This window comes from Orycteropus afer, unplaced genomic scaffold, assembly GCF_000298275.1.
Source record: "Orycteropus afer afer isolate SDZICR_OR568_19922 unplaced genomic scaffold, OryAfe1.0 scaffold00193, whole genome shotgun sequence".
Classification (NCBI taxonomy): Eukaryota; Metazoa; Chordata; class Mammalia; order Tubulidentata; family Orycteropodidae; genus Orycteropus; species Orycteropus afer.
Window position 1 is genome coordinate 6,192,292 of NW_006921780.1, and position 12,219 is coordinate 6,204,510.

The window sequence follows — 12,219 nt, forward strand, 5'->3', positions numbered from 1 at the left end:
TGTTAAGAGGGTCAGGTTCCTTGTCCAAGTGAGATTCCCACTGCTGAGGACTCAATCAGAGTAGAAGCTGGGAGGAGAGGAAAAACAAAGCTAGATGAGAAGAGCTGGAAAGGCCCCTGGGGTGGGGAGTTCCCTTTTCTATCCTATAGAGGAAGAAAATGAGTCTGGCAGAATAGTCAAAGACTTAGGTAAAAACAAGAGCCTAAAATGGGCACAGAGGCCAATAAGGTTTAAGAGAAATGACCCCACCCCCAGGCAGCTCCTATCCTAAATCCTAGGAGTATGACAGATCTGAATCCAGCTGTTGGGATTGGCAAGGTAGTCAGTCGCCTTAGGGAGAAGACTGACTTCATGATTTCAGCCAAAGACTGAGCAGTGAAGACAGTGACTGTTACCATGATCTAAGAACCTGAGAACCCTGCCTGCCAGACTCAGGGAAAGCTATAGTTGGGTAGGCTATTATCAGGTCTATCCTTTAAGGTGCAGGCGAAAAACAGCTCCTGGGAACCTTCCAGTCTCTCTAACTTCTCCTTCCTCCCCACACCCTCCCCATGCTGTTTTCTCCAAGGACCAAGAGTTGGGATCAGGAGGGGAAAAGCCTTACTGTGGAATCAGATTCCTGGTTACATCCCCATTGCATCCTGGCCACTCTTTAAGGCCTTGGTTTCTCAGGGCAAGATGGGGAGAAGTTGCTATGTAGAAAAACTTAAGGCAAAAGTAGCAGTTATCACTGCCATTTTATAACTCAGCCCTAGGGGCCATGGGTCCTGTTTCCACTCCACCCCAGCCATGCTACATTTTCTCTTGCAGCTGAAACTAGGCAGCTTGAATCTGGGCCTCTTCATTCTTCACTGGATCCTGGAGGGACAGAGTTAAGATGCAGCTCTGGAACCTGGTATGAAAAAAAGGGAGATATCAGGGAGGGGCAGGAGTCTGTTTTTCTCACTTCTCCTCCCATCTCACCCCAATGCAGCTTCAAGGCTGGGCAGCTTCTATCCCTGGATCTTATCAGGAGAAACTCCCTGCCCTTAATCCTGAGTTCCAACCACCTCAATGCCTCAGTTTCGTTGTGCTATATGACCCTAATGAGGCAAGATGAACTAAGGAAGTACTCTTTTAGGACTCAGTAGTGAAAAGTTCTCCAAGGGTCAAGTATGCCTAAGATATTCAAGCCACCCCCTCCCCAACCATTTACACGCAATTAAAACGTACTTGAGAGACTGGGTTCTGCTACCCTCTAGTGGTCAGAGCTGAAAGCACGCTCCCTGCCAATCAATCAAGCCTTCAAGCCATTACCACAAAATGTTGGTTTGGAAGACACCTAATGAATAAAGAAACCAACAGCAGATTTTACAAATGAGAAAACTGAGAAGACCTGGAGAGAAATGGTCACTCTGAGAGTCAGAGGTATAGTTGGGATGCAATCCAAACCTCCTAACCCCTAGGCCAGTGCTCAGTTCGCTTCCCCTTCCTTACGCTCTGACTTTTGCTTCTCCTTACCAGCTCATCCCTCGTGGTCTGTTCAAATCAGAAATCCCAGAAGCCAAAAGGACAGGGCCCCCTTTCGCCCCAACCCACCATCCGCGAAGCAACACCTGCACCTCAAATGTCACAATCCCGTTGTCGGTTCGCAGCTGAGGCAGCAGGGCTTTTTCTGAGGAGCTGCTGTCCCTCGACTTTCTGAGGTTAACAATCTTTTGGGATTTTTATTGACCTCGCACAGCTTCTGTCGCTATAGCGACACCACTGTACGGTTCCAGGTAGCTACCCAGGTCTCCTGTTTCCACGGTAACCGGTGCTTTGCGACCTTCAGTTTGCAACGGTCGCATTGCAGCTGCGGCAGTGGTTGCTGAGCGACGGTGGAGAGAAGCTGGGCATCGGTAGGAGGGCTCTTTCCAGGGAAACCTACGGGAGGCGAGGTGCCTGGACCCCATGTTGGAGCGCTGATCCCGAGGCCCTCTTCCCTACCCGCAGCCCATGGCGGTGGCGGTGCCTCCGAATGGGGCGGGGGGCTCGGGCTGGGCTTGGCGACCGGTGGCGCGGGACGCGCTTCTGGCGCGTGCGTATCATTCGTGCACTGAACTGCGGGGACGGTTCTATCTGGTGGGGGGTCTCCTAACCGGAGGGACGAAAGAGCCCAGCAGTGACACCGTTGCCTTCGATCCGGCTGGGGGCCAGGCGATGAGGCTGGAAGCCCAGGGCGGTCCGAGGCGCAGCCATCATGGCGCGGCGCCTGTGGGCGGGCGCTGGCTCTGCGTGGTGGGCGGCTGGGACGGGTCGCGCCGCGTAGCCGCAGTGTCCGCCCTGGACGTGGAGCGTGGAGTGTGGGAAGCGTGGACCGCGGCCCCTGGCAACTGCCCGCCTGCTGGCCTCAGTAGTCACACGTGCACCCGCCTTTCCGACCGAGAGCTACGGGTGGCTGGCCGGGAGGGTGGTACCCGCACCCAGCGCCGCTATGGAAGCATCTACACGTTAAAGCTGGACCCCGCCGCTCGCACCTATTGGTATGACACCCCCTACCCAAGACTCATCACTTTTCCTTATCCACACTCTGGGAAAGCAGAGATCAGATTTCACAAGTAATTTATCCACAACTGCACCCTAGCACCCTTTCTTGGGAACCTACCCATGTCTAAGAAGGCTGAATCTATTAGTATTTATTATTTTGCTTCCAGTCAGACCTACCACACTGAACTATGCCTCCTTTTTATCCTTGAGAAGGGGTAAGACCAGTCACCTGTTTAAGGTATGACAGATATGGCGCATGCCCTGGGCGCCCCATGAAGGGGATGCCACCGAGCAGTTTCTATTAACCCAGTACTGCCCAACGTCTTTCCTCCATCCAGCACGGTAGACATCCAGAGGTGTAGCGGGATGCAGAAGGGAGCGCTTTTTCCAGGTACAAGTTCAAAGGGATGCCACACAAGGCATGGGATGACATTGAGGTCCCATAAATATGAAAGGCACCTGAAGCAGCCAGACAAGAGGGTGGAAGGCGTTTCTGCTGACAGCATGCTGCTGTCACCATCTATTCATCTTTAAATTTTTTGGGGGGTAGGGTGGGGAGGCCGAAACTTAGAAATTGCCTCTGGATGCTCAAATTGCTGTTGGGGGGGTGGTATTTAGCGATTGCCCCAAACCCTCATTACCCTTGCTAAGTTCCTGCATGGGACTGAGGCAGTACAGCACTCTCATTTTCCAGGAAACTCAACTCAGGACTGAATTTCTGCACATCCACAGCTACAAAGAAGAAGGCTGCCACACGGCCTCACGCTCAGGACACTGTGCAGCCTTACTTCAAACTCCTGGGCCCCACCCAGCTCATCGGCTATTGCTCTTTGGGGGATGCAACTCAGCTGAACCAGAAGTAGCTGGGCATTGGAGTTATGGGAAGATTAAGGTATTATCTACTCACAACCTGCTTAGGGTAGAAGGCTAAAATTATAATCCCAAAATTTCTCCAGCCAGTCTCTTCCTTCTCCCCCAAGGAGGAACCACCTGTTGCCCCCCATTTGATGGAACAGATTGCAAGACTTGTGAACAGTGGGCAGGGGTCCCAACAGGGGCCCCGGGGACTGCGGCATCACTCGTGTTCCGTGGTGGGGCCCTTTGCTGTGCTGTTTGGTGGAGAAACTCTGACCAGAACTAGAGACATCATTTGCAATGACCTCTACATCTATGATACCCGTGAGAGCTGACCTAATTAATGGTTGAGGGGGGAAAAGGTGGGAAAATAGGAGAACTCAAAGAATGCAAAGAGGATGGAGTGACTGGGTAGGGAGGATTAGTATAAAAGATTAAAGGAGTCCATCTAGTGTTAAACATTTAAAAAGGAACACATATCAAGTAAGAAAAATAATGGGAAAACTTTGGGTCTTGTCAAGAGCCCCATGGGTGTCAATGTGTTTTTGTCTCTATAAGTGCCCTCTGCCCCTACTCAACAGGTAAATCTCCTTCTCTGTGGTTCCACTTCCCCTGTGCAGACCGTGGGCTGAAACGTGTGGGCCATCAGACCTGCCTTTGGAATGATCGTCTTTACCTGGTTGGGGGTTTTGGTGAGGATGGCAAGACAGCTAGTCCACAGGTTTGCATCCTGGACTTCCTTATCTAAAGAATAGTGGCAAGACACACTGCCAAAGCCTCTGTTTTGTTACAAACCCATAAAGCATTATCACCAGAGCTATCTGCCTCATTTTAAGTGCTTATTAAATTTCAATCTAAAAGTCAACATTTATCTCTAAATCTTTTTTGGGGAGGGTGGTAAGTAAGTAAATGCATCTTTATTTGCAAGGGAAAGGATAAAATCTAGGTCCTGTTCTGATGCTGTGAGTCGTTATCCTGGTGGAACCAAAACCCACAAATCGTGCTGTCCTCTGTCCCCAACATCATGCAGTGTCCACCCCTTGTACTAGGAGAAAGCTTCAGACTAAAGCTAAGCATTCTGACCAAAACATTTAATTAACAAAAAATATTACAATAGCAGAGAAAATAATAATAATAAAGAGAAATTAGAAGAAGTGGGAATCAGGGTAGAAAAAAAAGGCCAAGGCCTCGGTCCCTAGGAGACCAATACTCCGGCTGAGCTGGCCTTAGCCCCTGCTCCTTCTGAGTTTTCCTTAGATGCTGGCTTCTCATCTTCCCCCATGAGACGAATGTTGTGCTTTTCCCGGAATTCATTTAGTTCTTTTCCCTTTGCCTGAAGCTGCTGTGTCAGTGTTTCAATGATCTTCTGGATCTAGAGAGCAAGAGACGGGTTATAAAAAGAAGTCAGGACCCACTTCTCCCACTTGGTATGGATGATGGCTGGGAGAAGTGAAGGAGAGGTAACATCTCTCTCTAAACTCACCTATAACCAAGTGTTAATAATGGAGCCCAGACACTGCAGTTTTTCCTTTCTCAAACTTAGTATACATAAGGATCAGCTGGACTGCTTATTTATAAAATGTCCCTTCATGAGCTCCATTACCAAACATTCTGATTCAGTGGGTCCAAGAAGCTGTATTTTAAATTAGTCTGCCAGGGCTTTTGATGGAGGTACCTACCCATGGACCAAGGAGCCCTGGTGGCACAATGCTTAAGTGCTCAGCTACTAACCAGAGGTTGGCAATATGAACCTACCAGCTGCTCCATGGGAAAAAGATGTGGCAGTCTGTTTCTGTAAAGATTATAGCCTTGGAAATTCCATGGAGCAGTTCTACTTTGTCTAATATGGTCACTGTGAATCAAAATCAGCTTGATGGCAAACGATTTGGTTTTGGCTTATCCATGGACCACACTGTGAGAACAGTGCTCTAGCTCCCCACCCCCTGTTCAGTCACAGAACCCATGAAAAGTGGTAGACAACCAAGGAAATTCTATGCTGTTTGTTATCTTCCTCCACCACATTCCCTGACCATACCTTCTTCCTTACCCCCTTGTTGCCTAGAACTTCTGCTCAGGGATCCTTGCTCACCTGCTCCTTATTGTTCTCCAAGGCAGGAAGCACCTCTTTGACAGTCCGCTCCACCAGCACCCCTCCAACCATGCGGTAGCACTTGCGGGTTTCATCTACCTCCTTCAGCGTATCAATCACTAGGCTGGGGTTGGAGGACAAGGCAAGATTTGAGAATTCAGTCTTACTCTACTGTAACCCTCCCTCAAAATGGCCCATCTAACTTTCCTATTGTTTGCTTCTCCCCAATCTCCTCACCTGTGTTCATTCAACTCCATCTCCAACTCAGCTGCTTTGGATGCCAGGCCTCGCTGTTCCTGCCGAAGGCGGTTAAAGCCAGCTATTACCTGAAAAAGTGACAGGAGGTGAGAGAATGGACAGTGGAAATGGAAGCAAGTCAAGATAGTACATAGGGTAGCAGGTTTTGCAAAGGTGCCATAGTGGACCTTGGAAAAGGAGAATACAAGTTTGCAATTTCTAACTTAAATCTACCTGGAATTCCATTCACCAAATGCTTGCTGAGTGCCTACTGTGTGCCCAATACTTGCTAGGCACTGGGGAATGTAACAGAATAGATTTGGCCCCTGGCTTCCTGAAGCTTATAGTTTGGTGGAGAATGTTGTTGTTAGTTGCCATAGAGTCAATTCCAACTTACAGCAACTCCATGTGTGACCTTTCAGAAGCAGACTGCCAGGCCTGTTTTCCCAAGGCAAGTTCTAACCGCCAACCTTTTACTAGTAGCCAAGCACTTAACCATTTGCACCACTCAGGGACTCCTTGATGAGTACTAGGCATTTATAACAGGGATGGGAGTGGAGAACTAGAGGGGCATCTAGACTTGCAAGCAAGGAGGGGTGTCAGGGAAAGGCTTTGTAATGAATGACTTGTTTGGGTCTGCCCAGCATCCCTTCCACTGACGAACCAATCCTTCTTAACGCTGTGGGGTTCTTGTGGGGCGACTAATCACAGGACTCTTACACTTTGACCACAGGGGCACTGATCTATTCTATGCCAGAGCCTCTTGACAGGAATATTAATTTGGGATATAGACAAACAGGTACAGAAGGCAGATGGAGGTAAGACACCCAGCAGTCCTACAGATAAGATCCTTGGGTTCCTATTCCTGAGATCCCTGAAGCTGCCCTAGATTTTGAACTTTTTGTGGCCTAGTCTTTTTCCTTTCTTTTCATTGTGTTCAATTCTGTAAACTACCTACATCATCATCCTTTGAAGACAACTAAAAACACCAAAGTTGGTGAGAGTCATTCTCTGTGGCCTACAAACCCTACCCAATACAAACTTCCTAAGAGAATGCCTTAACTGAAGCCTGAATGGTGAGGAATTTGGAAGGGTATACAAAAGAGGCACAAGAAATAACATATACAAAGGCCCAGAAAAGTGAGTACTACCAGCTAATGGTTCCCCAGAAGCTGCAGAGAATGAGAACAAAGCATGAAGGCCAGACTGGATGCTAATAACACCACCACCATCACTTGCAGTGTGGCCTCTGATGACTGTGTTTGGAAAGAAATACCAGGAAAAGTAGGAGATATAATAAGGAGAGAAAACAGGAAGTGTTTTTTGGAAAAAAAAAAAAAAACACAAACTTGGAACTTGAGACAAAAGACCAGGTTTCAAGTTCTGCCTCTGCTGATTATTGGCTCCATAGCCTTGGACAAATATTTAACCCTATGTTCTAAACCCTGGCTACATTTTAGAATTACCTGGGAAGTATTTTAAAACCATGAATAGGGAAGCCTCAAAACCATTACAGAATCACTGGGGATGAGGCCTAGGCCTCAGTGTTTTAAAAAAGATTCCCCACATAATTCTATGTGTGAACCAGTAGGTTAACCTCTTTGAGTCTGATTTTTCTCACCTGTGAAATGCAGCTAATAATGATACCTACTTCAAGTGAACCAATGAGTATGACACAGCTTTGTAAGCAGTAAAGTACATTAAATAAAGTACATTAATTACTGTTACGGCTTTCTTTCTAAACCCAGAAGAGCCTCTTAGGCCCTATGGTCAGCTGAGAGCAGTGAGCCCATCCATTCAATTCTTTGCCAGATCTCTTCACAGTCTTGTGTAGTGAAGAATTAACTTTACCCAAAGAAAGGTTTGGTCTTTGTCCCTGGTTCCTGGGAGACAGCCTCAAAATCCTTGGGAATTCTGGGTGACTGAAGGATCTTTGTTATCCCTGGCAGGCCTCTTGGACCACACTTGAGAGTTTATGCTAATGAATAACTCAGGATGGGGGCTGGCCTGCCAGAAAGACAAACCATCTGTCTAGAGGGTTGGGACTTTTGAGCCACAACCTCCAGAGAGGGAGGGAGGTTGGAGGCTGCGTTCAATCACATGGCCAAAGATCATGCCCACATAATATAGCCTCAATAAAACTCTGGGCATGAGGCTCACGTGAACTTCACTGATTTACAATATTCTGTGTATTGTCACATACCTGCATGTCAGGAGGGTGAAGCATCCCTGGGGATTACAGAAGCTTTGTGTTTGGGACTCCCCAAACTTTGCCCTATGTGTCTTTCTGCCTTTGGATGGTTCTGATTTGTCTTCTTTTGCTATAATAAAACTACATTTTTAATATAGCTCTTTCTTGAGTTTTTTGAGTCATTCTAGCAAATTATTATCCATTACATGTTTTTTGAAAACCATGCAACCTCCTCACACATTTATTTCCTACATGTGCTATGCGCATTATATATGTGTATTATTTGTGTGGGTGCATTATTTGTGAAAATATAATACTGAGCCTGAGAAGGTAGTGGGAACCCCCAAATTTGAAGCCAGCTGCTCAGAAATGAGGATGTTCTAGGGGCCCATGAGTTACTGCTCATGCTGAAGTAAGGGCAGTCTTGTAGGGCTGTGCACTTAACCTGTGAAGTCTGGCCTACAAACTGCTATCCAGTGGTTGGTGTCAGAAACCATCTGCAAGTCCCCTACCTCCATATATATTATCTCCAGTCTCACTACCAGAAACTCTGCTCTAATTTTGGTGACTAACCATCTCATCTTTACTGGACCTTGTATCTTGAGCTCTCTCTACAATGCTCAGATACAGCTAATATAATCCAAATAGCTCACCTGTACAAAGCCTATGTCCCTTCTACTGTCCAATAAACCAAAGAACAATACTTGACTAGGAATTTGTCATTCTAACAACTTGCTCCCTACTCCTACCCGTTTCGTCTCAATCTACTTTATCCATTAATTTCAACAAACATCTTGGAAATCAAACTCATCTACAATCTGTTTTTCCTTCACCATCACTGCCTGTACTGAAACTATTCCGTTTATAGTTAGTTTTTTCTTCACTGTCAATGCTCCAGATCAAAATCATTTCATGTAAGAAAATTCTATGACTAACCCAGATTCTAGATGTTCTCCTAACATTGAAATGACCCACACTTCTAGATATATGTGGTTTAAATACATTAGAGAAATCAGCCTAAAGGGTCCAAAATTTCTGAATGCTGATCTTATTTTCCTTAGTAACTAGTAGGAATCTACTTTTCAGCCACTAATTTAACACAAGTAAAGTACATGCATGTGCATACATGTTGTTGTTGTTATGTGCCGTCAAGTCAGACCCGACTCACAGCGACCCCTCCTTGGGTTTCCGAGGCAGTATCACTATGGAAGTAGATTGCCCAACCTTCCTTCCAAGGAGTGGCTGGTGGGTTTGAACCGCCAGCCTTCTGGTTAGCAGTCAAGTGCCTTAGGCACTACGCTACCAGAGCTCCTTCCTGCAAATATAGGTATTCCAAACCCAAACCAAACTCACTGCCATAGAGTCGATTCAACTCATAGTGACCCCTCCTTGGGTTTCTGAGGTGTTAATCTCTATGGAAACTGCCCAGTCTTCCTTCCGAGGAGTGGCTGGTGCGTTTGAACCGCCAGCCTTCTGGTTAGCAGTCAAGTGCCTTAGGCACTATGCCACCAGGGCTCTCATACATAGGTATAGTCATGGACATTTGTATGTACATTTTATAAATGCTGCATATATAGTCATATATTGTAAAAATTGACTTGGCAGCAGAAACATCTGACCTCTTCTAATTTCACAAGGAGAATCATTATCAACATCAGCTTCCCAAGGCCAATTCCTATGAGATGGGAGGTCAGATATACTTCCTCTCACCAACATTTTCACCAATTCTGACATCAACTGCCCACAGTACTCTCTACCTATCTGCTGCATTCAATAATTCTTGCAATGGCCACAGACCATACTCATTGTTACGGGGTTTATTAGGGAAGTAACAAGACATAACTTAGCATCAGAAATGACTTAGGATACAGTTCTTTGATCAGGACAGCCTCTTCTCAGCCAAGGCCACAGGTAGGCCTCTTCTCTAAGGCCCCCGGCCCCTCAGGCCTCTCAGGGCTGCTGGGCCTCTGCCCCACTTGAGCAAGTATTTTACAAAGCTCTTTAGCTCTACTGATAAGTGCTTGAAGGCACCCTACTTTGCCGGCAAGCCTCCTGCTCAAAGGTGCTCAGCTCTCACTCCATGGGCCAGGACACCATCTACTGCCAGTCTCCTGATGCTGCTGCCTCTTTTGCACCACTACTTCTCACCATCTCTTGCCATCTCCTGTATTACAGCTTTCTGTTTCTTGGGTCTAGGAAATTCCCAGCATAGGGACCCTGGGTTCAAAGGGCACACTCCACTCCTGTTCCTGCTTAATGGTAGTCAACACCCTCCCACCCCCACCCTCATCCCCGGCCTCTGCTCTCTGATTGGCTCCCTTTTAAACCTAGCAGGATGGCAAAACTGGTCAATCCCCTTGTTAGAATTCCATACATGTGAATGTATGTTCCTACCCACACAAAGGTGCTATGCACTTTCTTTACATTATTAGCAAGCTATCCAATCCACTTGATAGGACACAAGCACTTCATCTGTATAGCCCCACTGCAAAAAGGACATGGAGGCGGCATCTTCTGACCTCAAACTTCACAAGAGGAACACAGAATCACCATCAGCAGCCCAAGGCTTATTCCTATGAGGCCAGACATGCTGCTACCCTCCAGCCTCTTTACCAACTTGACACCAACTGTCCCTTCCATGGTACTCACTACTTCTCTGCTGGGCTCAATAATTTGTTGCAGTGGCCACAAAGAACTCACAGACAATACTCACAATTATGGGGCTTATTAGGGAAGTAACAGGCTACCATTCAGGCTCAGGAACATGCTCAGGATACAACTCCTTAATCAGGACAGTCCTCTGCTGTGCCCTCAGATACTCCTCTCTGGTCCTTGGCCTCTCGTCCTGGCCTGCCTCTGTAGGCTAGGTAAGCTTGCCACTCTGTCTCATGCCTCTTGGTTCCACTGCTACTGTCTCTCTCTGCCGGGGTGTTCTAGTTACCTAGTGCCACTCTGACAAGAAAATATACCACAAATAGGATGGCCTTAACAAACAGGAGTTTATTCTCTTACAGTTCAAGAGGCTAGAAGTCCAAATTCAAAGTGCCAGGCTCTAGGGGCTGGGTGAAAGCCCCTCAGCCTTGGGCTTCAGCTCTGACTCCAACTTCTGGTCCACTGAAGCTAGAGCTTTTCTTCACTCAGACAGCTGCTGGCTGCTGAGGCTGCCAAGCCCAAGGTTGACAAGTAAAAAAGGCATAGTCCCGATAAGGTGTGCAATATGCTAGAGACCATTCCCAAAGCTGCTGCTTATACACGGGAAGCAGACCATATACCCAAAGCAGCTACTCAGCTGCTTGTGGTAGATCCCACCATGGAGCTGACTGCCAGTCTCTTCATGGAGAATAACTACCATCAGCTGCCCAGTCATTCAACCAGGCCCAGCCAAGTTGACACACAAACATAACCACCACACGGGTCATCTCTTCACCGGGGGTGTCTCTAAGCCAAGGAGGTCCAGCACAGGGATCTAAGGTCCAAGGATGCATTCAACTTTACCTCCAGCTCTTCTCTCTTGATAGCAATGAGATCCCTTCTCTGCCTCTAGGAGGGTTCATTTTGAGCCTGGCAGAGTGACAAAACTAACCAATCCCAACATCAGCATTCTACACACCTTATTTGCATGGTCCCACCCAGTAATCTGGTGGGAGTTACAAAGACTAGGCTAGAAAACCCATACCAAGTAATTCACTGCACTGCACCGACCCAGTCATTTGGTGGGAGTTACAAAGACTATGGCTAGAAGGGCCATAAGTAATTCACTGCACCACATAAATATAATAGAGCCCTGAAGGGGCACAGTTAAGGAAATTTCTTAGACACATTCAAACACCTCATGGGATTGAGTTACCAGGCTTGACAGCTAAGGACCATTGTGTCAGGGAACATCTAGGTCAACTGGCCTAACATAGAAAGATAATGTTCTACATTCTAGTTTGGTAAGTAGCATCAAGGGTCTTAAAAGCTTGCAAGCAACCATCTAAGAGACTGGTATCTTCCAGCCTGGAGCAAAGGACAGTGAGGGAAAAAAAAGACTCAACGAAGCAATTAATCCACAGGACTAATGGTTCACACTAACCACAGCCTCCTCTAGCCTAAAACCAGAAGAACTAGATGGTGCCTGACTATCATTACCAGCCACCCTGACAAGGGATACAATAGGATACTCCTATTCTCCTAGTTAGAATAGAAGAAATACAGAATAAAACTCAAATTCATAAAAAAAAGACCAGACTTACTGAACTGGTAAGAGACTGGAGGAACCCCTGAAACCATTACCTTAAGACCCACATTTATTTTCTTCCTCCCTCCCTCCCTCCCTCTCTCTCTCTCTCCCTCCCCC

General features: G+C 47.0%; 2 protein-coding genes across 2 annotated transcripts in view; one reads left to right on the forward strand and one right to left on the reverse strand.

The window, feature by feature from the left end:
* The first annotated feature begins 1,977 nt into the window (after positions 1-1,977).
* Positions 1,978-4,111, forward strand: KLHDC9 (kelch domain containing 9). The gene is made up of 4 exons (XM_042781907.1): positions 1,978-2,504; positions 3,241-3,400; positions 3,489-3,687; positions 3,945-4,111. The coding sequence occupies exons 1-4, from the start codon at positions 1,978-1,980 to the stop codon at positions 4,109-4,111; spliced, it is 1,053 nt and encodes a 350-aa protein (XP_042637841.1).
* Positions 4,112-4,558: 447 nt separating this feature from the next.
* The window catches only part of PFDN2 (prefoldin subunit 2), a 53,002-nt gene continuing 45,341 nt past the window's right edge, over positions 4,559-12,219 (reverse strand). Inside the window, exons 2-4 of the mRNA XM_007947724.2 lie at positions 5,690-5,778; positions 5,453-5,576; positions 4,559-4,735 (exon numbers count right to left, since the gene is read on the reverse strand). Of these exons, the coding sequence (XP_007945915.1) occupies positions 4,559-4,735; positions 5,453-5,576; positions 5,690-5,778 (390 nt within the window). The remainder of the gene's footprint in view (positions 4,736-5,452; positions 5,577-5,689; positions 5,779-12,219) is intronic.